The 23,752-nt window shown below is 40.8% G+C and overlaps 1 protein-coding gene and 1 pseudogene across 1 annotated transcript; one reads left to right on the top strand and one right to left on the bottom strand.

Annotated features, from left to right (window-relative positions):
- Positions 1-1,261: 1,261 nt before the first annotated feature.
- LOC103998141 (protein NRT1/ PTR FAMILY 6.4-like) lies at positions 1,262-4,973 on the bottom strand (annotated as a pseudogene).
- A 1,845-nt stretch (positions 4,974-6,818) lies between these two features.
- On the top strand, positions 6,819-11,896 carry LOC135594527 (uncharacterized). Its single transcript, XM_065084896.1, has 4 exons — positions 6,819-6,977; positions 7,151-7,242; positions 7,822-7,874; positions 10,830-11,896. Exons 1-4 carry the CDS (start codon positions 6,819-6,821, stop codon positions 11,894-11,896), a joined length of 1,371 nt encoding a protein of 456 aa, XP_064940968.1.
- The last annotated feature ends 11,856 nt before the right edge of the window (positions 11,897-23,752 follow it).

The following is a 23,752-nucleotide window of genomic DNA, read 5'->3' as shown; positions in this document are numbered from 1 at the left end:
CAAGAAGAATAGCGTCGGGAAAACAACCCCAAACGAGAGGAAGGAAATGCACTTACCCAGATCAAGGACTTGGCAGACTTGCCAAGCAAAGCCTCCGAAGGCAGGGTATACAAATCCCGAGCCATGTCGGGATGAAGTGCGCCTCAAAGGAACGACGTGGAGGAGTCCCCTCCGGCCCACACCTTGTCCCCTCGGGACAGGCCTCCCTAGCGGGCGACCAGGGGGTCACTTGCCTCCCCGGTCGGGATCTCACCCACCAACCACGTCAGAAATGGCTCCTCGTCCCCGGCGGGCAGCCGGCATAGGTCACGCACGGAGGGGGGCGCGGGCCCTTCCCGGTCGCTCGCCGACTAGGCCCGGCCTCGCCCCGTCAAGGGCCCGCTTCAGCCCCCTTTGAAGGTGTTGCCTTCGCCTTTTTCCGAGGGCGCTCGGCCTCGACCTCCAGCGGTGCATCCTTCGAGCCGGGCTACGAATCGACCGGCGGTGCTGGAAGGGGGGTCTGCGACACCTGACCGCCCAAACCAAGCCGCGTCGGCCCCAAACCAAGCAGGCCCCGAAGCCACGGCATAAAGTTGTTTGCACTAACAAGTCTTGCATCCATTCTTGAATTCGCGCTCGCTGGTTGGTTCTGACTCAGTTTGTTATTTCGAGGGAGCGAATGGGAGGTACGGCCACTTCTTCGTGCGCAGGGATCCGAACGATCTGAGCCGACGCCGACGCACCCCGAATGGCCACTGGAACGAACTGGGCATAGAGGAGCCAGTCCGAAGCACGTCCTGGGACATTATCCTGGCATTCGAGAGGACCTTTGCCTTCTCCAAGGGAGCAGACAACGGCTCTGTTGAGGAAACCCGTAGGAGGCTGGAGGAATACCGTCTCAACATGGCGTACGGGATGAGGAATACCACCGACCCCAAGAAGAACGACTATGTCGTCTGCAAGGTGTATATACATGGAGAATGAAATATCAAGTTGGTACAGTTCGCAGGCTTCTAATGAAGTGATGGCCCCTTCTGGAGCAGCTCATCAGCAAGGCGGCAGTGGTGCAGCGGCCACCAGCGGCCTGTCGAGTAATATAACACGTCACTTGCCGTACGTCATTCCTTTGGTTGCTGCTTGCGCTCGAGTGCTGTTTTTTCCGCGACTCTATCCTAGGTAGAGCTGAAGGGCGAGGAGGAGGAACAGAGTCGAAGGTGGTGGTGGACAAAGCTACTGTCTAATTGCTTACTGCCGAAACTACAACTTATAATTCCTTCTTTTTCTAGGCATTAATTCCCTTTATCTGTTCATCGACGTTGTCATCCTTCCAACAATCCAGCTCCCTACCTTGCTTGTTCCAAGTGTAGCTCTGCACTCTGTACTCGTGGCGGCTTGCGAACACCAGAAACACCACGAAGTTTAATCACACTCAACACTGTAAGTCTCCCCTTGGTCAAGTTGTTCTTGATCCATAGCCCGTTCGATGCCTGGTCTACCGGGGCCACGACCGAGCTGCTGAAGAAGAACCCCATGGACAACGTGGACAAGAAGAGGCCCGTGCTCGTCGGCTTCATCCTCTCAGGAGCTTCCCTGATGAAGAACTCGAACTGCCCTACGTAGGCGAAGGCCACACCGGCTCCAACCAAGAAGAACTGTAGAACGAGCCAGAATACACTCATCTTGGTGTCGTGATGGACCGAGAGGTTTCTTCTCTTCCTCTCGACGACGGCGGAGACCACCATTGCGAGTATGGAGAGCGCGAGGCCGACGCTGGCCCGCTGAAGGCTTGTGATGCCTTGGACTTGGTTTGTGGATGAAGCTCCGGGCGAGGGGAACGAGGAATCTCTCGTTGAGGGAGGTGAAGAGGAGGATGGAAACGAAGAGGAAGAAGGAAAGGGAGCCGGAAGGGTGGACGTACGAAGGAGCCGATGGGGCGGTTCATGTACGTGGCTTGCTCCACCGAGAAGTTGGTCATCTGGGAGTAGACGATCCAGAAGAGGATGCAGGTGGACCAAATCGGGAGAAGCTTCAGGACCATCTACACCTCTTCTACTTGTGTTACTGTAGCTGCCTTGCTAACGTTGCAGGCTCCACCATCTTCACCTTCCTCGTCTGACCTGGTGTTGCACGCTTGAATGGCTGCTTTGTCTAGCCACCTGCACCCACATGATCATCACTCCGGTGTGATCGATAGATTTACATGACCATTCCTTAAAATAAAAGAGAAAATCCAGCTTATCCATTAATGAGTTAATATGTTTGCGAGTACTTTTGGTTTAGGAAGTCGAGACAAGGTATGGATGTTGTGATGGTTGGGTTATCCGAGTCAAGATGAGCTTCTATTATACTTCGAGCAATTATTCTCTTCCAGTCTCTAGCGCCAATGACCAATGAGAATTTGTCACGTTCCCCGGTGATTATTTGAATCATCCGGTGTGCGCGACCTAGGCAGCGGTGTACTCGGTTAGCTCGCTGGCGTCGGCCGGATGAGGCAACCTCCGCTTCTCCCAGGCCGAGAGGAACACCCTCCACATCACCGTCAACGGGCTCCCCTGCGGCCTCCTGTACCGGTATCGCCTCGTGCCCAGCAGCAACACCACCATAGTGGCGGCCGAGATGCCGTAGCCCCACCCCCGGCTGACGTTGTCCTGGACGTACACCAGCACCGTGGCCGCGAACCGCTAACCGAGGCTGATGCAGAAGTAGAAACGGTTGAAGAAGAAGATCATGGCCTTCTCCTCCTTGAGGTCGCGGCTGCAACACGTTGGCCTTGATGCCGCCTGCCCCTAGGGCTATCGTGTGGTGGGAGACGAACAGCATCGCGAGATGGTCGCCGCTAGCCACGACACATTCGTAGCGCGCCACCCGCGCGCTGTCGCAGGCCGGGGGTCTCACACTGCTAAGGGATGTGTCGATCGTCAACAAGCTGACGCTCTGTATTCACAAGTAGAACGATAGCATACTAACATCTTAGCTGTGTGTGTGTGTATATATATATATATATATATATATATATATATATATAGTATTGTATTTTTTGTATTTTTGCTTTAGATGGTCATACCGAGGCGGTGATCGTGGCGAAGATCGCGACGGTCATGTAGCGGCCAAGCTTCGCGTCGGCTAAGAAGCCTCCGAGCAATGCCAGAAGATCAAGTGTGCCCATAAAATTTGTGACGATGTTAGCTGATCTTGAGGTGGAAAGATGCAGATCTCCCACCGAGTGACCAAGAACAGCGTCTATATGGTCCTTCTCAGCGCTAAGACATTGCATATATAGGCAGCATCTAGCAATGGAAGTAATATGGCGCCTAAGATGAGACCAGCACCAAGCCACCCTCCCATCTTGGATTTATCGGCCGGATTTCCATTGTAATTGACGACTTCACCTTTGTCATCAATAGGAACATCAGCAGAAACCTAGCAACAAAGTGGAGCACGGTGGAAACACACAGTACTCAGAAACATACAGATGAGCAGAAAGCATTTGATGAGCTAGATGTGTAATAGACTAATACTGATGAGTAGCATTTTGCAGCTCCTGTCAGAGATGAAGGGGAGGAGGGGAGAGATAAGTTGATGATGATGTGACCTTATAAAGGCCGCTGCGATATGAGGTGAGGGAAGGAGGAGAAGAGATTATTGCCCACGTCTTCTTTATACTGTGGAAAGCATGGTGTTTGGATGGGTGAGCGCTGCTGCACAGCACGCAGCGAATGGACGGCGAAGAATGACAACAACACTGCCGAGTCCGCGGCAAAGACACGCGGAGGCTGTTCGACGATTGGCGCATGTCTTGTCGTCCTAGTTATCTGTTTCCTGCAGCTCGTCTGGCGCTGGAGATCACAGTGGCAACTTATCCAACGAGTCTAAGGGAGATTACTACAGCTCGGTCTTGTCTCTCCATGAAGCCTAATTTGTTCTTCCTTGATTTATATCTAGCATGTCAGTCATAGACGAAAGCAAGTCAGTCATAGGAGTCTGGTTCTGATCGAGCCGGAAACACGAACGGTCTCGATTACCAAGAATCATTGTGCAGAACAATTCATTGGGGAATCAGATCGAACACCTTGCGATGGCCAGGCGATTGAGTAAAAAGTGGCAAGTGAAGCTTATCAAGAGAGAACAAGAGCTCTACAGTCGAGAGAACGAGACTGTGGAACCCAACACGACCGACGCGACCACACATCGATGACACGATTCGACTGCACAAAACTCGCACGGTCGATGTGAGACCTCGAAGATGAGGTTTCACTACGTCCAATCCGATAATTAATTGGGTCGGATTCGAACATATTGGTGGCTCCAAATAAATCGGATTTTAAATCAGATGCGATCAAGAATTGAATTGACACGACATAACATTGTGAACTGCCCTAAATTACTGCTTTGGGACTCGGTCAAACCAAATAAATCCCACACACAGGGTATGTCATAAGCGATAAAATATTTCGGATAATCCTTGTATTGATACTTCAAGGTAGCAGTATCCGTGAAACCTGGAACAGTGACTTGTAATCATGGTCAAATTAATATAGTATTAGTGTTTTAAGCATCATAATGAGTGTTTGAAGGTGACACATAGGTAATTATTTTTAGTTAAAGAATAAGTTATATATATATATATATATATATATAATAAATTAGTCCGGGGGGATCTTTAACCTCGTCAGGACACCAAAAAAAGAAGAAATTAACATTGTACTCGCAGGAATGGAACCCAACCCACCCACTTCCCTCCTCCCAAGAAACTCACGTTGCAGTGGCATTAGTAAACTAAGAGCTTCCATTAATAGAATAAGGGGAGCATCAAACGGCACACGGGCTTCGCTAATGACGCAATCAGACAGGCCACGAGGCGACTTGCACGTGTCGTACAGCCGGTTAGTCAGGCCCGTGTACGGTACACGCGACCCGACGCCCAGTCACACGTCAGCGTCGACTTTTGCCTCCGTCCCCGGTAACCCGTGGCGCACCCCTCGAGGATGACCCATCGCCCGCTCCCGCCGGCCCCACCCTCCCCGTCCTTCCCTCGTCCTTCGCCTTAACCCCGGGGCCCGCAGGTCGACGGGAATCGCGAGGCTCGTGGGAGTTCCCGCCCGTATGATAGGGGGCGTGGCGCGCAGACTCCGAGGGCGATCTGGAGTCGGTCGCACCCCCCATCGATCGGACGGCTGTCTTCGAACACCCAGAAAGAATGCTTACTCGTTCCTCCACGGATCTCCGGATGGTCTGTGATTGGAAAGGCAAACAGTGGGCCCCATGACAGGCACGTGTTGTAGGCCTGGAATGACCATAGCAATACCCTCCTGCTTTATAGGGCCAAAAACAAGATTAATCTTCTCTTTTTTCTTGACAGTGAATTCAACTTTGCTACTTGAGATAAATATATATATATATATATATACTGTGATAAACAAAGAAGATTGTTCAATAAATATTTATTTTTGTTTTCAGAGAGATCTCATATGAAGGGAGAATAAAGCTGTGAGGGGAGAGGCCTCCTTGGTTACTGTTTGTAGGGAATGCTGTTAGGCATAGAGCTCCCTGAGGACACAGCTAAAGACGTGTCAGAGATGGATCTTTTATCCCTGTTCTCTTACATGTAATTTGAAGGCAAGGCTGCAGAGTGCTCAGAAACAACTGTATGCAGTGGAAGAGGGAACTTCTACATTTCCTTTCCTTCCTGTGAACTCTTAAAAATCTGTCTCATGACAAGCTTCCTTTGGATGACTGAAACCTCGATCGAATGCTTTCTTTGTCAAAGCCCTGCATTGCATGCAGTCCCCATTTTTCTCCTCTTTCTTTTATTCTTTCCTTTTACTATAACAAGTTTGCTCATACTCATCTTTGTCCGAAAGGTGGAATAACTATGGAGGATGACGAACAGACAATGAATTACGCAAGAACAGAGTTGTTTCCTCTGACATGTTCCATTCTACCATCTAAAGACTTGTGAGGTGTGTCGAGGAGGATTATTACTGAGGTAAAAATTTCTACCGCGAGAGGCTTTTAGCAGGAGACCAAGAATGGTTGATAGGTGGAAGGAGACTCAAGGATGAGTCAGTGCGTGGCCCACTTGGTGGTGGGCGTCACGTGCGGTCTGCAGTACGGTGCTCTCCTCACTTTACATATCCCCTCTCCCTGCAACGATGCAACGACGCCACCAAACACCATCGAGTGTGTGTCTGTGTGATGAGAGAGAGAGGGAGAGGGAGAGGGAGAGGGAGAGAGACGGACAGGCCAACCCCCGCCTCTGCGCCTTTGGCACGGCTCAGTACCAACACTTGCAGGCTTTTATACCCTCTACCTCTGTCTCTCTCTCTCTCTACACGCTCTCACCTCTCATTCATGTCTCTCACACACGCAGTATACTGTTATCAGATACTTGTAGTAAAAATACTGGTGGTGTTATTGGAGGTGTCAGTGGCACTGCAGCAGCAAACGATCGGACAATGAGAACGCTGAAGGCGTGTAATGGGGTGTGAATGTGTATGTGAAAGACAGGTAGGAAAAAGAAGGTCGAGATGGATAGGAGATTGATGGCAAAAGGAGAGAGAAAGGCACAGGGAAATATGCCTGCGTCTCCTGCCGCAGCTGCCTCCTCTTGTTTCCACGCCCGCGGAGGGCGCATGGGGTGCTGCCGCGGTGAGGCTAAGCGACGCGTCACCGCCTCTCGGATTCCCGTCCTCCGCCGCGTACCGCATTTATACCCCACCTGCGCCGCTCCCAGTCCCTGTCTCCCCCTCCCTCGTGATCCCTCCACTGAGCACAATTTTTGAACCCTCTCGAGCGTGTTGGAGATCCGTTTGGGCTCGTGAGTCCGCGGCCGCCGACCGATGGGGGAGCCCGTGCCGAGCGCGCCGCCGCTTTCGGCTCCACCGGTCGTGGTGGTCGCTCCCAGACCCAAGTCGCCGCCCAAGTACCCCGACCTCTGCGGCCGCCGGAGGCTGCAGCTCGAGCTGCAGATGCTGAACCGCGAGATTGGCTTCATCGAGGTAACCCAACAAACCTTCTCGTTGACCCAAATATCGGATTTGTGGAACTCTTTGAGTGCTTGCGATGGCTCTGCATGGAAGCAAGATTTAGCTGGATTATCTTGCAATTTTTAGACTCTGCAATTTGGGTAGCAAAACATTTTGATTGAAGAGCTAAAAATGCTGCCTTGAAGATAGAAAGGCACTGTCACCCTCAAAACAGAGCTATGAATCCTAGTCCAAATGAACAGATGTCAAGATGGAAGACATACAGTAACAACATCAGGTTTGTCAAAGGCAAAAAGAACATTTTTTAATGGCAAAAGATGCTGATGTGGCTAAAGGAATTTTTTTTGAATGGATCTTTATGTCTCCAGCAACATGTCTGTTGCTACAGCTTCACTGCAGTGCATCCGATAGATCATCAATGTTCAGCTGGAACTATTTCGAAGACTGCACTGAGGCATTGTTTTGCTATACATATAATGTATAAGATACATATATGCACACACACAGTTCGGCTTACATGAGTTCTTCTTCAGCAAAATATGCCTGTTATACAGAATAAAACATAAATGCTATGTGTGAGACCAGTGGCATGATGATATGCTATCTTTTCTGTGAGCTTTGCCATGTGTGGCATGCTGATATGTGTGAGCTTTGCTATCTTTTCTGTGGAACTAAATATTGACTTTAAATCTATAGATCAAGTAATTCCCGTAATAGAATTGGTTGAAGGTTTGTATATATTGACTTTGCAGCATGAACCTGTAAAAATTAGCTGCTGCTGATATGCTTCTCTGTTTTACGTTTTAGTTTCCGTTGTGAAATATGAATATATCATTGAAATTTTACTTTTGAGCAGGAGGAGTTACAATCACTTGAAGGAGTCCAACCTGTTTCCAGATGCTGCAAGGAGTATGCTTCACTTTTTGGCTCTTGTATATTATTTGATTTTATTTTCTTTGTGATTAAGAAAGCAAAATTGGTAGGTTGCCTCTGGATGTATGTTATGTTCGACCAAATCTCTGGAAATGTGTATAAGAAGAGACTGCCACTCTTTTCTCTCCTTCATCAGCTGCTTTTCTCACAATAATAATGTTCCACCACTTTTTTCACTTTGAATTGTGTAAAGCTCCATTGCTGGCTCAAGTGACTATAACTTGAACCTATATTAGCAACTCCAATAAAATGCATCTATAATGCTGATGATAGGAACGATCAATTTAGGTAATGCATATAAATGAATTTTTTGCTGAAGTTCTTGATATAGTTTCCTTCTGCCATAGAGCTTTTAGACATTTGGGTAAGAGTTACAATCTTCTTTATCTTCTGTCTGTAAGTGTGGTGTGGTAGTTTTCTGTTTTCTTGTTCTCTGTAGCTGTTTCTGGTGGTCTAGGCTCAAGTTGGCTTCTTCTACTTGTTCTCTCATGTAGCAGTTTCATGTATTATTTTCTTTCTCCTTAATAAATTAATGGGATAATTACTTCATTCATCCTCCCAGAAATGAAAAAAGACTTGTGAGATCCAAGTTGTCTATTGAACTTAAAACCTCGAGTGCAAAACCATATTCAGTGTCATATAGACTTGGGGTATCCAAGTTAATAGTATGTTCTCTGAGAAATTCTAGTGCTTTCAACAATATTAAGATTGTATATCATTTTATGCAGACTAAAATTATAAATCATGACTATTTTGCAGGGTCAACGAGTTCGTGGGAATAAAACCAGATCCTTTGATGCCTATGTATGATCCTTCAATTTCACCTGTTGCGTGCTAAGGTTTATGTGATATGTAAAATATATAACATCTGTATGCTTGTTTTGTCAAATAGAAATAAGCGGAGGCACGCATCGTGTTGCTTGTGGAGATGGCTGAGGTACTTGATTCTATTTCAGTTTTGTTACTTACTTTGATTAACACAATTAAAGGAAGATATTTGGAATCCTGAAGCTGTGAAGATAAATAGAACTTAATATACAGAGAAAACAGGGAAAGTGTTTGGTCTTGTTGATGTTGCTGCATATTATAGATTCATCTGCACTTTTTGTTCTTATTTGAGCATTACCAAGTCTTTAATCTATTAATGTCTTACATAATTATCAGTGAGAATCATAAACCTTTATTCTCCACATTCATGTTGTCGTGTGACAATTAAAATCTCACTCAGAAGATATCAGCTGCACTACTTGTCATGTTGTGTTGCTTCAGATAATTGGTGATTTCTGCTTTCACGCCTTCTCAACTCTGCCTACATTTTCTTATTATACTTTGGCATGATGTCTTATGCCTATATTTTCTTATTCGTACCCTTTTTTAACATAGTAAGAATTAAAAAAACTGAAGTATTGGTACTTTTCCTAATATGCTTGTTTTCACACCGTCTAAATGGTTTATTTGCTATATTATAAATTAAAACAATGCCAGTCCAGTTCTGGCATGCTTAACTGATGGAAATTATGGTCCATGGAGTTACTAGCCTCTTGGTGTTGATTGGCTTCTGAGGTTATATGATGACCAAATCTTGATTGTTATGAAGGTCTGTTCTCGAAGGTGTTAAAAAATTTCTACAAATTTCTGTAGTTTAGCTGTTGAAGCTTAAGTGTATTTACAACTTCTCATTAATGTAATGTACGTTGATCGAGCAGCAACAACTATAAAGGGGTTCTAATCTTAATATAGATAAAAGTTACTTTATATTCAGTGTAATTTTGTAGGCTGTGCTTGGATACATAATTATACAGTAAAGTGATATTGAGTTAATAGTTTTTTGTGCTTGTGAATCTGAAAGGTCCGTGTTTATTTATGCTTTAGCAGATGTGAGCTTCAAGAAATTTTGTTAAAAGGGAAAAAAGACAAAACTAGAAATTAAAAAGAAGAAACAAAATGAACTAACAATAGAAAGCCAAAAACGAACAACAATTACTTGTCTCTGATGTTTGTTCTTGTTGACTTATTCCTTTGGCATTGTTTTGGTTGAAGAAGTGTTACAATAATGTATTTTCCTATTCTCAAAACACAAATGACTAGCATAAAGCATGACCATTTGAATGAGTCATTCAGAACAATTATTTACTCTGATCGGTATTTGACTTGGTGAAACTTTTGGATCTTCCTTTCAAGTTTTGTTGATCAATTATGGCATTCTTTCCCTTATTGGTTTGATAAGTTCATCATATTCATTTTGGATTCATTATTGTGCTTTCATGAGGTCTAACTGCTACATTCTATTGCACCGGAACATTGCTCCAGAAACCAGATATCTTGTTTTAACATCTTGGATACACAGAATCTTTTACTAGATAACAATTTTCAGATCCGGTTGATTACACATGAGCCGACATACTTATTATATGGACATCATTCTTTTTCATAAATATCTTAACAATCATTCCATATATTTAAAGAGTCACAACATATATTGCAGCATCAAATTTGTTGACATCTTAGCTGTTAGTGTCATATCCTTCAGGAAGTCCTTGCACAAGGTTCAGAGGTTGACAATTGAGTCTATGATGCAACAAAAAACATTAGTTGTTAAGCTTATAGAAAATGTAGTTTCTTTTCATTTGAAGGAAAAAAAAGACTTGTTTGGTTTTTGCGCAGGTCGAAGTTGTGCTTTAACTTGTCATGGATTTGCTGCCTCAGTGGGTGTATGCTTGAGCTCGAAAGACCAAGCTGTTCTTGTCCACAGAACTGTAACCGTTGTCAATGTGGATGTCCCTGCCCTCGATGCTGTGAGGCTCCTACCTGCACACCATGCTGCAGTTGTTCCCGAGTTCCCTGTAGTTGCAGCAGAGCACCCTGCAGCTGCTTGAAGCTTCCTTGCAGTTGCATTGGAGCTTGCTGTAGCTGCTTGAAATCTCCTTGCAGTTGCAGCAGAAACTGCAGCAATTGCTCGAAAACACCTTGCATTTGCGACGGAACATGCTCCTGCTGCTCCAAAATGTCCTGCAGCTGTGGTGGAACATGCTGCAGCTGCTCGGAGGTTCCTTGCAGTTGCACCAGAACATGCTACAGGTGCTCCAAAACTCCTTGCAGTTGCTGTGAAACATGCTGCAGCTGCTCAAAAGTTCCTTGCACTTGCGGCTCAACATGCTTCAGCTGCTCAAAAGCTCCTTGCACTTGCGGGTCAACATGCTTCAGCTGCTCAAAAATTCCTTGCAGCTGTGCCGGAACATGCTGCAGCTGCACAAAACATCCTTGCAGTTGCGCTGGAGAATGCTGCAGCTGCTCGAAAACTCCTTGCAGTTGCGCTGGAGAATGCTGCAGCTGCTCGAAAACTCCTTGCAGCTGCGCTGGAGAATGCTGCGGCTGCACCAAAAATCCTTGCAGTTGTGGTGGAACATGCTGGAGTTGCCCAAAGGCTTCTTGCAGCAGTTGCTTCGATGTGTCTTGCTGCAAACCGCAATGCCATTGCTTCAACGCTTCCTCCTGCAGGCCTCACTGCTGTAGCTGGTGGCCTTCCTGTTTCAGGCCATGGCGGTGTAGCTGGTGGCCGTCATGCTCCAGTTCATGCTGTGATCAACCATGTTGCGGTGGCCGGAAGACATCATGCTCCAATTCATGTTGTACTCGACCACTCTGCTGCGACTGGAGGCCGTCCTGCCCCGGTTCCTGTTGTCCCCAAGGATGGTGCCGTGGGTGGAACCCCACCTGCTGGAGACCACAGTGCGACTGCTCATGGTGCTGCGGCTGGAAACCTTCATGCTGTTCCGGAAGACGGTGCTGTAGCTCGAAGCCTTCGTGCTCCAGAGGCTGCTGCGCCTGCGCCCTCCCAAGACTCTCCTGCCCTGAGTATTCTTGTGGCTGTGTCTGGTCCTGCTCCAAGTGCACAGATGCATGCCTCTTACCTAAATGCACCAAAAAACCCTGCTGCATCACTGGATGTCTATGTTAAGATTCAGACCATAAATTTGTATTCCTTTATTCTAGCTTGACATGCCATATTATATATTCTATTGTATCTCTGAAACATGTTCAATATATAGAATTCTGTGTAGTAGTCACTCATTCTTGATGATTAATAGCTCCTCCGCCAGACTGCAAGCATTATTTCTGTTGCAGGCATATCGTTTTCTTCATCGAGGAAGAAAGAAAAGGTGGCAGGAGAATCAAGATAAGGTTGACTATCATCAATGACATCCAAATAATGGTGGAGTTAACATATGCAGAATGTATATACGCAAGCAATGCCACCCATCGATGATGAGAAAGATAGATAGATAGATAGATAGATAGAACATGTCGTTTGTGTTGTCTCGAGAGCATCCGCACAATGGATGGGCTCGAAACTCTTCATGCTGAGGTCATGTGAGCTTCTTTTTTATCTTCTCACGAAGAGCATCGTCTCCTTTGAGGTTGCTGTCTTCTTCAGACCAAATACAGACAAATCAACGCTTCTTTCCTTGTCGAATACATTGAGCAAAAGTTACTTTGAATTTATGATTTTGCTATTGGAGAAAAATAAATCACTATATCACTTGGATTTAGTCTGACAAATACAGATTATTTTATAAAAATCTGATAGATATATTATTATTAACTTGAGCCAAAGTATCTTAGATTAGCTATTTGGTGACATACTGAATCAATTATCTATTTATTTATGTTTTAAAATCATATTATTGATAGTAATTATCTTTTTATAGCTCTCTTCCTTTTATATATATATATATATATATATATATATATATATATATATATATATATATATATATATATATATATATATTATTTTTTTTTGTGGGTAGGTTTTCGGAGTTGGACTTAAATTCCACCGCGAGTGAGCAGAAACGAGTCCGTATTCTTTTAAACTACGTTCGTCCTCGCTTGCTTTTCGAATCGTGCGTCCGCCTCTCCGCCACCAGGACCGCTGTAATGGCCACGTCCGACGATGACGCCCAAAGCTGGCCGTCGCGGCCTCCCACACGTGGCCCCATGCTCTTCCGCATGCCGCACCGCTGGGCGGCGACCCCGTCTCTGCGGCGGAGGAAGATGACCGTTGTCCGGCTGGGCACGCGCCGTGGGTGGCGGTGGCGCGGGCGACGGCTCCTGGGAGGGCTCCTCCGGCGTATGCGTCTCCGGTGGCTGGCGGCCATGTACCGGTCGGCGCTGAACCGGCTTCGGGAGAGCTACGGGGCGGTGGTGAGGGATCTGATTGAGGCCCAGGCCGTCCAGTCACAGCTCATGCGGGAGTCCTACTTAGCCGTCCCCTTCCCGGTCACCGCCCCTTACTTCCATCATACCCGCTCCTAATCATGTTATCGTTCCTCTCTTCTTCTTCTTCTTCCTCATCCTCATCTTCTTACAGAACATTTCTTTCTTCCTGTGTCTCAGTTTCCTTTTAGCTCTTGCGTATTGGCTCCTCCCTCTGCTTTAAAGTTGGTGATCACATGATGCATGTAGAGTAATCGATCATGAGCGCATGTCAGGCTACTTTAAAATTGGCGATCACATGATGCGTGTTCCCAAAGGACGATCACACGCAAGTCTGAAATCTTAATGTTTAATAAATATGATATTAATATGATGAAGATTGCGCAGCGTCAGGAGATTGATTATGGTGTTTCCTATAACACATTGTTTATTGGAGTTAAAGCAACTCGAGATGTATTATTTAAGGGACATGATGTCAGTGGCGGCCATTCTTCCATCCTATAGTACTACAATCCCGCATGACACGCAGATAATAGATCTTGAGAATGCATCCATCATTGAGAATTCTACTTAATCTACAAAATGGTTGTATAAATGGATATCATTCCAAAATTACTTATCTCCATCTTTAGTTATTGCAATTAATCCTGTTTAGTTGACTATCACTTGACTATTAGAACAAAGATTTTTATATTTTAATTAACATTAATATATATATATATATACATATATATACATACATATACATACATATATATACATATATATACATACATACATATACATACATATACATACATATACATACATATACATACATATACATACATATACATACATATATGTACATATACATACATATATGTACATATACATACATATATGTACATATACATACATATATGTACATACATATACATATATATACATACATATACATATATATACATACATATATATATATATATATATATATATATATATATATATATATATTAAGAAAAGGGCTTGTTTGAGAATCATGGTAAGGAGCCTTAATAGGTTCTCAAGGAATAATAAAGCAGGAAAGTACATATTATGCCACTTCATCAAGGAAGATTGAAGACGACTTGAAGAAAACAAATGAATGTACAGATGAATGAATGCATCATCTATGACATCAAAGAGAGAATGCATCTCATCCGAGAGTGGGTTGGGGCCTATGGCCAAAGATTTGGTAACCAATGGTTGGGACATAATACAATGCATCTAATGATGAAAGATTTGACAAGTTGATGATCTACGATTTATCTACCAGAACAAACGTAAGCATTACACTACACTGAGGTCATACCTTTGGCAAACCCAGTTGCAGAACACCACAAAAAAGATCAAAGAATGCATTCCATTCCACACAAGCAATCTCATGGAAGAAGCAGGTCTATTCAGTGGATTGGTGAAGTCACACTGCATCATTACCAGCTCATTAGCAGGCCTAATCTGCATGCATGGAAACATTGCTTGACTGCAGAACTTTCTGTTCATATTCGCAAGGAATTCTCATGATCATGCTTTCAAATTCCTTTGCACATCATAACAACATGAAAGAAACTTTTTTATGTTAGCATAAGAGAAACATACGCTCATAAGGAGTTGTCAAAGTTGGAATATATCTTCCCCTGCATTGCTTTCACACAAGCCACAATCATCTGTCATGTAACATTTCAAAGGAAAAAATATATATAAGGCTCACTATTTTCTCTTTCATCACAACCACAATGGAGGCCTACTTGATAATATGAAGTGCTTTGGAGATTTCAGCATGGCTAGGCACCTTTCTCAGAGTTTTTCAGGTTCAGCATGTGTGTTTGTGCCCCTTATTCAAGTTTCTTAGAGCAGCAGCTGTGTTAAGGCATTGATCTGCATGATCTACTGCATTCTGTTGTTTGAGCAAGTTAAATTGGTGTCAAGACTCTAGATTGTGAATGTTAATACTACAATAGTCAATGAACTTGACCCACATTGGAGGTCAATCAAAGTATTATGGAACAAGACTCCACCTAACCCCTGGATTCTCTAGTTGCTTCAGTTGCCATCGTGCCCTAGATTCAGAACATGATGGTGATAGGCTTGGTGACATAGAACCATCTAATTTTATAAAAGGTTTTAAAAAAATTATTATAGGCAAACAAAACAATAATAAGTCATCAATTAATTGGTCTATAAATTCTAAAGTCTTTTGATCTTTCCGAGGGACTCTTTTTATATTAAGTACATTCATGTATTAAGCATGCTCATTTGCTATTTAAGTGTCGTAGAATCACATTTTAGATTTCTAAGAGACATACTAATTTTTTAGGAGATTAAGTGACTCCTTTTATATTTCTTTATTCTTTTTCTGATCTTTCTGTGGACTCTTTTTATATTAAGTGCACTCTTGTATTAAGCACACTCATTTACTATTTAGATATCCTAGAAATTATATTTTGAATTTCTAAATGACATGCTAATTCTCTAGGAGATTACTATTGAAAATCATTGCCTTGATTGATTAAAATAAGATTCCTAAATAATGAAGCTTATCAATGGATGATTTACTTAAAATTTGAATTAAAAAATACTTGCATATTTTCTCTTCTAATCTCTTATATTGTTCTCTTGCTATTTTGCTCTCTTTTTTCTCCTTATTTCTCTTCTTTTTACTTTATTCTACATCAATCTGGTATTAGAGTCGATCAAGAAATCTGTTGTGTATCCCATTCGGTTTTAACTAGCAACAAAAATTTCAATCAACACTCAAGGATCATTGCACCTTCAACGTAAATCCCTTATATGTGGAGTTGGACTTCGGAGCAACTATCTCTACAGAATTGGTGGACCATATAGCCTTCAGTGCCGAGTAAATTTTTAAAAACTTTACTAACATTTTTATTAAAAATTATATATTTTATTAGATCATGATTTTCATGACTTCTTCCCTGTTTTCTCCCCCCTTTTTTTCTATTTATCACCCTTTTTCTCCCTTTTAGCTATAGTATCACTAAAATTTAAACACTTAAAACTTATAAAAAAATAAAACAAGAAATAAGAAAAAAAGCAAGAACTATTTAAAACATTGTATTTTCTCCATTCTTTACAATCCATAGCTTCAAATCTAGGAATTTTACTTACTCCCGAAGCCCTAGTTCGAACCAATCCAAAGTCCACCCATAGGGAACCTATTTATAATCATGCTCCAATAATTTTTGATAATCAAGCTTTTGACCTTAATGATAAATTCCTGGAACCTTCTAAAAACCCACAAACCTAAGTAATGGGCTAACGAGTTCTGTTTGCTAACAATACGAGGGAAATACCTTAAAGTAGATGTGTTGAACTTTGATAGTAGATTTGACTCAAATATGTTTGTGGCTAGTTATATAGAATGAAAGACTATTTTGAGTGACATGGAATGATTGATATTGAATGTGTACGATTTACAAAAATAAAACAGGTGGGGTTTGCAAGAAAATATCGACAACATGTCCAACGTAGTCTTGAACACTATCGAGAGCCTCCCATCACTCAATAGGAAGTCATGAAACAAAAACTTAAGGAAAAATATTTACCAACTTACTTTCAAAGCCAATTGGTTAAATAACGATTAAACCTTAAATAGTTGAATTCTAGTGTGGCAGAGTATTTGGCTTAGTTTGAGGAGCTTTTACTTAGGTGTGAAATAGAAGAAGATCAAATCATCATTGTCCGAAGATTTGTTAATTGATTAAGGCTTGACATCTAACAAGAAGTCTCCCTTAGTTTTCTTGACACTATGGAAGAAGTTTCTCGATGAGCCCTTGAGATTGAGAAGTGCATCAAACCTTATCTAATTTATCGAGCATCTTCTCAGTCTCTCGACAATAGAACTATTTCCTAATATACTCTAAGGAGTGACTCTTTCAACCCAAAAATCTCCATGACTAGCAACAATCTTGGCCTAACTATGAATCGTCCAACTCGTTCAACTAAACTAGTTCTTCTTTAATCTAGTGTCATTATTATCATAATAAAGGTCATATTGCCTCCTATTATCCTTAACGTATCCCTACCTTAAAATAAAAACTAGATGATCAAATCAAAGAAGCAAACCAAGTAGTTAAACCCGAAGCCTACTTAGTTGATAAAAACGAACTAGAAATTGAAGATGCCTATGTTAATGTTGTCCACATTATTCTCTTTACTGCTAGTGATTCCAATGAATGGAAGACGACAAGTATCATCCATACTTTTATCCGAAGCATGGAATGAACTTGCAAATTGGTTATTGATAAGGGTAGCACTATGAACATAGTCTCAAAATCTATTACCAAGAGACTAAATCTTAAGGTAGAGTCCGTCCGATCCCATCAAAGTAGCCTTGGTTGACAAAACCACTCTACCCGTGATCAAGAGATATTTGATACCAATCAAAATGGGTGATTACCAGGATGAGCTTTACTGTGACGTCTTACCAATGGTCATTGACCACATTCTTTTATGTTGATCTTAGTTGTACGACATTGATGTTACCAATCATGAGAGAGAAAACACACGTCTTTCGATATAAAGGCAAAAACATTATCCTATGACTAGCAAAATCGTCATAAAAAGATAAAACAAAAACTCTCAAGTATCTTCCACAAGCCCCAATCACCAAGGGACTTCACTTATTGGATTCTAAATCTTTTGAAACGGAGAGTCTAAACAACAAATTTTATATGGTCATCATTACTAGAGAAATTTCTATCCCTTACATTATTCTTGGCCTAACTCCTAAGATTAAATCCTTACTAAATGAATTTTTTGATGTTATACTCTCGGAATTACCTAATGATACCAATCTTACAGGATAATCAACATGCCATTAACCTTCTCCTGGAATCGTAGCTCCCTAATCTCCCACATTATAGAATAAATCCTAAGGAGAGACTCGAGTTAAACAAACAAGCTGAAGAACTTTTGGCTAAAGGTTTTGTACGACATAACGTTAGTCCTTTCGTTGTCTCTCTCTTATTAACCCATAAGAAAGATGAGTCGTGAAGGATGTATGTGGACAGTCATGTGATCAATAAGATAACAATTAAATATCGCTTCCTAATTTCTTGACTTGAGGATATGCTAGACCTTCTCGTTGGATCTAGTTGGTTTTCAAAACTTGACTTGAGAAACGGATACCACCAAATTCATATTAGACCTGGTGATGAATGGAAAATATCATTCGAAACTCAGGATAGTTTATACGAATAGCAAGTCATGCCCTTTGGTTTATCCAATGCCCCAAGCACTTTTACGTGCTTCATGAACCAAGTTTTACAATCATATGTAGGCAAATTTGTTGTAATCTACTTTGATGACATCTTGATATTTAGTAAGACTAAAGAGAACCATTATGAACATCTTCGACGGGTTCTTGCTACCCTTCGAGTTGCTAAGTTCTATGTCAATCTAAAAAGTGTTTGTTCAAACAAACACATGTCTTATTCCTAGGTTTCATCATTTCTGCCCAAGGTGTTGCCAATTTCTGTATCATTTTAGAATGGTCTAAGCCTAAAACCCTTTCTAAAGTTCGACATTTTCATATATTAGTCTAAATTTATAGGAGATTCATTAGAGGGTTTAGTTTTATCATGACACCTATCACTGATTGCCTAATGAAAGGTGAGTTTTCTTGGACCTTGGCTGCTACCAAAGCCTTTACTGACATTAAAATGAAAATGACCATTGTTCTTGTTTTTAGGCACCTTGACCTCTTAGTAAACCCTTTGAGGTCACTTGTGATGCCTTTGGTATAGGTATAGGAGGAATTATCAGTCAAGAGGGCCAGCCTTTCATCTTTTTCAGTGAGAAATACAATGATGCAAAATAATATTATTCTACCTACGCTAAAGAATTTTATAAGATTGTGTAATATCTTATGTATTGGTGATATTATCTTCTATCGCAAGAGTTTGTCTCATTGTTTCACCACAAGCCTTAAGGTACTTAAATGCTCAAAAGAGGTTAAATGCTTGCAATGCCAAGTGGATTGAGTTTATCAATTAATATTTTTTTGTAAGTAAGCATTATTCTGGTACTCAAAATAAAGTTGGTATACCCTTAGTAGAATTTTCTATAATCCTATCTACCATGAGTGTCAAGATCATAGGATTCGAGCGATTAAAAGATAATATACTCAATATCCAAACTTAAGTCACATGTATCGAGAAGTTCATGACGAAAACCATCATGAACATATAAACTTTATTCTTAGGGATGGTTATCTGTTTCGATCTATTTGTTTCGATCTATTAGATTGTGTGTTCTCTGATCCTCCCCTCGGGACTTCCTCATTTGGGAAACGCATGCGAGTAGATTAGGAAGTCACTTAAGCTAAGACAAAAACCATTATATTGGTCGATGATAGATTTTATTGGCATTCTTTAAAGTGAAATGTTGCTTGAGTGGTATCGTGGTGTCGCACCTATCGAGTTGCAAAACTCGCAAATACAATACTAGGCAATACACCCTATTACCGATTCCGTATTTATCATAGTAAGATGTGAGTCTAAATTTTGTCCTTGGACTTCCCAAAATAGCCCGTGGCCATGATTCTATTCTAGTTGTTGTTAATTGATTTTAGAAATGGTCTACTTTATCCCATATAACAAGACTAGCAACACCATATACATTGCTAAATTACATGACTTGCCTTTAACCATGGTGTTATTACATGACTTGCCCTTAACCATGGTGTTATTACATGACTTGCCCTTAATCATGGTATCTTATAAGGATATGAAATTTATTAACTACTTTTAGAAAACTTTATAGAAATTGTTTGGCACAACATTAAAATTCTCTTCGGCCTTTCACCCCAAGATTGATGATCAAACCAAGATTGTTAATCGTTCCTTGAAAAATCTTCTTAGATGTTTAATTGGAGAAAAATCCAAAAATTAAGACTTAACCTTACCTACTATAGAATTTACATATAATCGATCACTCCACAAGAAAAACTCATTTCAAACTATCCTCGTTTATACTCCTTGCAACCCCATTGGCTTTGCACCCCTTCCACTTGGCTATTGTGCCTCAAAACTATCGCACTCATCTGCTTAATATTTTTTTAAGTAATGAAAGTCATAAATTTGCTACGAATGCATACCGTAGAAGTTAAGAATCTCAAGTAAATATCAGAATCCATATTGTATTAAGTGTAATCATTTACTATTTAGGTATCCAGTTACATTTTGAATTTTCAAAATGTATACTATTTCTCTAAGAGATTACTTTTGAAAATTATTATCTTCATTGATTATATTAAAGCTCCTAAACCCCTGTAGATAATAGAGCTTATCAATTTACTTGAGATTTAAATGAAAAAAAAAATACATCTTCTCTGTCTCTCCTAATCTCAGACACTCTTCTCTTACTATCTTACTTTCTCTCTATTTCTCTCCTCTCTCTACTTTATTCTATATCACTTGGTCCAGGCCTAAATCCAAAACTTCACAAAAGTATGATAAGATCATACATAGATGCTGTGTTTGTTAAACCAAATAGGAGGTCTTTTTGTGAAAACATTCAAACTATTTAAGGTTTATGGAAAAGGTTCTGGACTTTCACAAAAGGCCATTTTCAAGTTTTAGATTCACAGCAAGAGAATTACCTACGTCAAAAATGCAGCACAATCACCATGGGTATGCACTAGATGCTACAAGATGAAGAAGAAAACCCTCATTGTGAAGCTCGCCATCATGTCAAAAGCGTTCGACAAAGCCGAGTAAATTTAGACAAGATGGGAACTCAATTTATGCACATAAATATGTTGACACAATATACAATTGGTGGTTCACAGAAAGTGACAGAGTTCCAACAAGGACAATATCCAACAAAGCTTTGTGGTTGTAGAAGCAATGGCTCCTTAATCAGCCTCCGTGGATGATATAGCGAACAAAACTTTCTCACAAATCCAAGTGATTAAATTGAGATTAAGAAAAATAACATAGGCGCTAGCATATGTTTTATCATCATTGTTACCAACTCAATTGACATCTTAAAAATACATAAAGCAACATAGGAGAATAGTGCTCTAAGTATCAAAGGAGACGTATTACAATTATTCAGTGGTTTGAAATAAGCTTATGCATAAACTGAGATAACTTATTCACTGCATGAACAATATCTGAATGGATAAATATCAAGTCCTATAAACTATGAACAACATAATGATACTCAATGGCATCAATGATATTAATTGTAGAGAGTGATATAGGAACAATATTGATTCCAAGCATGTAGGTACAATCAAGAAGGTTATGAATATACTTATATTGAGAATTGAAGAGAACATTCACTTTGAGGATAACTTAGACACCAAGAAAATAATTGATTACCCTAAGATCTTTGATAGAGAAATTATTACTAAGTTTTTTTTTTCTAAAATTAATTAATTAATATTAATTTATTACCAATAATAATTAAGTCATCCAAATAAACCAATAAAAACATGATAATTCTTTCTTGAGAATAACTGAAACCAACTAAGAGTATATATGTTCAAAATTCATGGTTCAAAGCATAGGGGACCTGCTTGAGACCATAAAAGTTATTACGAAGCTTGCAAATATGTTGACAAAGATTGAGATAAAAAAATCAAGAGGTTTACTCATGAACTTATCATTGGAAGTGTGATCGCGAAGAAATACATTTATCATGTCTAATTATCAAAATTATCAATTGTTAAACATAATCAAACATAAAATAATATAAATTATTATTGACTTCATAATTGAGCTGAAAGTATCACTGTATTCAATGCCTGCATATTACTGAAACCCCTTCGCAACAAATAATGCTTCGTGCTTACTAATGGATCCATTGAGATTTCACTTGATATAGAGAAACCTTGTAAGGTTTTCAGCATCAGCATTTGTCTCTGCCCTCTAAATCATTAGGTACCACTTTATATGCTCTATGTAGTCAAGGAATATATAGTGAAACATAAAAAGATTTTGTACTCGTCCAACAAGCTTTCAGCTTTTCCTACTGTTTCTAATGCACTGATTCTTCTTTGTAACTTGAACAGTAGAGGGTAGAGACATGTTAGCATTTTAATTTAAAAAATAAGGTCCAAATAGTATATAAAAAAAAGATGCATACAATGCATGACGCTTCCGCTGAAGTAGAATTTAGGGAGGGTTAATCAATATAGTCTTACCCACCCTACAAATATAGAGAATTATTTCTGACTCAAGCCCTTGTTATCAATGTCATAAAGGACAAGTTTATCCTTCTTCCAAGAGTCAACCTCCAATTACAGTCCAAATTGTGAGAGATAGAAATTTTTTTAAAAAAAAGTCTCAGTAATTATCTCATGGACTGTAAATCAATGATAATTTCTAACCAATGCCAGTACAAAATGTAGAATTATTTTGTCTTTAGTGCACTCCGTAAGAATCGAGAATGGCCAGTTCCCTTCATGTTGCATTAGAAAAAGAAACCCACACAAAAGTTTGATTAAAGTAAACCTACTTTAAAGTTTCTTTAATAGAATGTTAAATCTGGTAACTAAATTTATGTATAATTTTTTTTTTTTTTACCATTGGAGGCAAGGAAGGCATTAGACGCTCGCCTAGGCACCTGAGCAAGACAAGGCTCGAACACCTCGATGATGGAGAAGGTGAGCACATGCAACTAGAAGTGGCCTAGGCACGTGCTTGGGCCTAGGTGTCAAACGACTCAGGCATGTGCCTAAACTGATCACGGTTTGATCGAATTTGATGAGTCCAATGATGGTTCAATCGAACCAAATGACCCATCACTTAAACCCGCTCCCCCCCTCCCCCCCTCGTGCATGAGAATAACCCCAACCTCCTCTCTACAAAGCCTAGCGCTAGTGGATGCGAACGACTTCCTCCCACAACAAAACTAGCACTTCTATGACAAGTGAGTGACTTCCTCTTACACAGAGGCCCTTCGACAACATTTTATTCTCACAATAACTCTCCTACTCCTCCTCAATAGTCCCCTCTCAACCTAGGGTCACCAAGCCTCTCTAGACACGACAACTCCCCTCTCCTTCCTCCTCCTTTCCGATTCTCCTCCTCCCTCTTCTCATTAATTATATTTCTTTAATTATTATATTTGCAAGTGCGTTGCTTTGTTTGGGTGAGATAACACCTCAGATGTTTTGGCACTTTGGCGCCTTTGACTACATCTCCTGCAATTGATCTCATTTGGAGGTTATGCCAATGAAAAACACTTGCAAAGTAACTAAAAACTGGAACAGCTATAAAATTGCAGTCCCAATTACATGTCTTGCCAAGAACAAGCTGTGCACTATTTTGTCGATATGAGAATCCAACATACAAAGCAATAGCTTAAGTAAACATATATGCAATTACATGTCGTGACAAGATCTAAACTGTTTTCTTCTTTGTCTATTTTAATTTCAAATATGAATTGTGTACTTCTAAACGACAACCACTATTAAACATCACATTCAACAAAACATTGTAAAAACTAAAAACCAAACCGGAAACTTAAAATAGATCATCACAAACGAAAACAAAGAAGAAAATTTTAAAGCATAAAACAAGATATCAGAACTCAAAACATATTTGATACCACTGGAGATAAAACAAAAACTGGAAACAACA

The sequence above is a fragment of the Musa acuminata genome, chromosome BXJ1-9 (genome assembly GCF_036884655.1).
Source record: "Musa acuminata AAA Group cultivar baxijiao chromosome BXJ1-9, Cavendish_Baxijiao_AAA, whole genome shotgun sequence".
In the NCBI taxonomy this organism is placed as follows: Eukaryota; Viridiplantae; Streptophyta; class Magnoliopsida; order Zingiberales; family Musaceae; genus Musa; species Musa acuminata.
This window is presented reverse-complemented; position numbering and strand designations above follow the sequence as displayed.

Coding starts and splice junctions, on each gene's coding strand:
- LOC135594527 (XM_065084896.1), top strand. CDS start 6,819: ATGGGGGAGCCCGTGCCGAGCGCGCCGCCGCTTTCGGCTCCACCGGTC. Junction 6,978..7,150: donor GCGAGATTGGCTTCATCGAG/GTAACCCAACAA, acceptor GCTGCCTTGAAG/ATAGAAAGGCACTGTCACCC. Junction 7,875..10,829: donor GTTTCCAGATGCTGCAAGGA/GTATGCTTCACT, acceptor ATCTCCTTGCAG/TTGCAGCAGAAACTGCAGCA.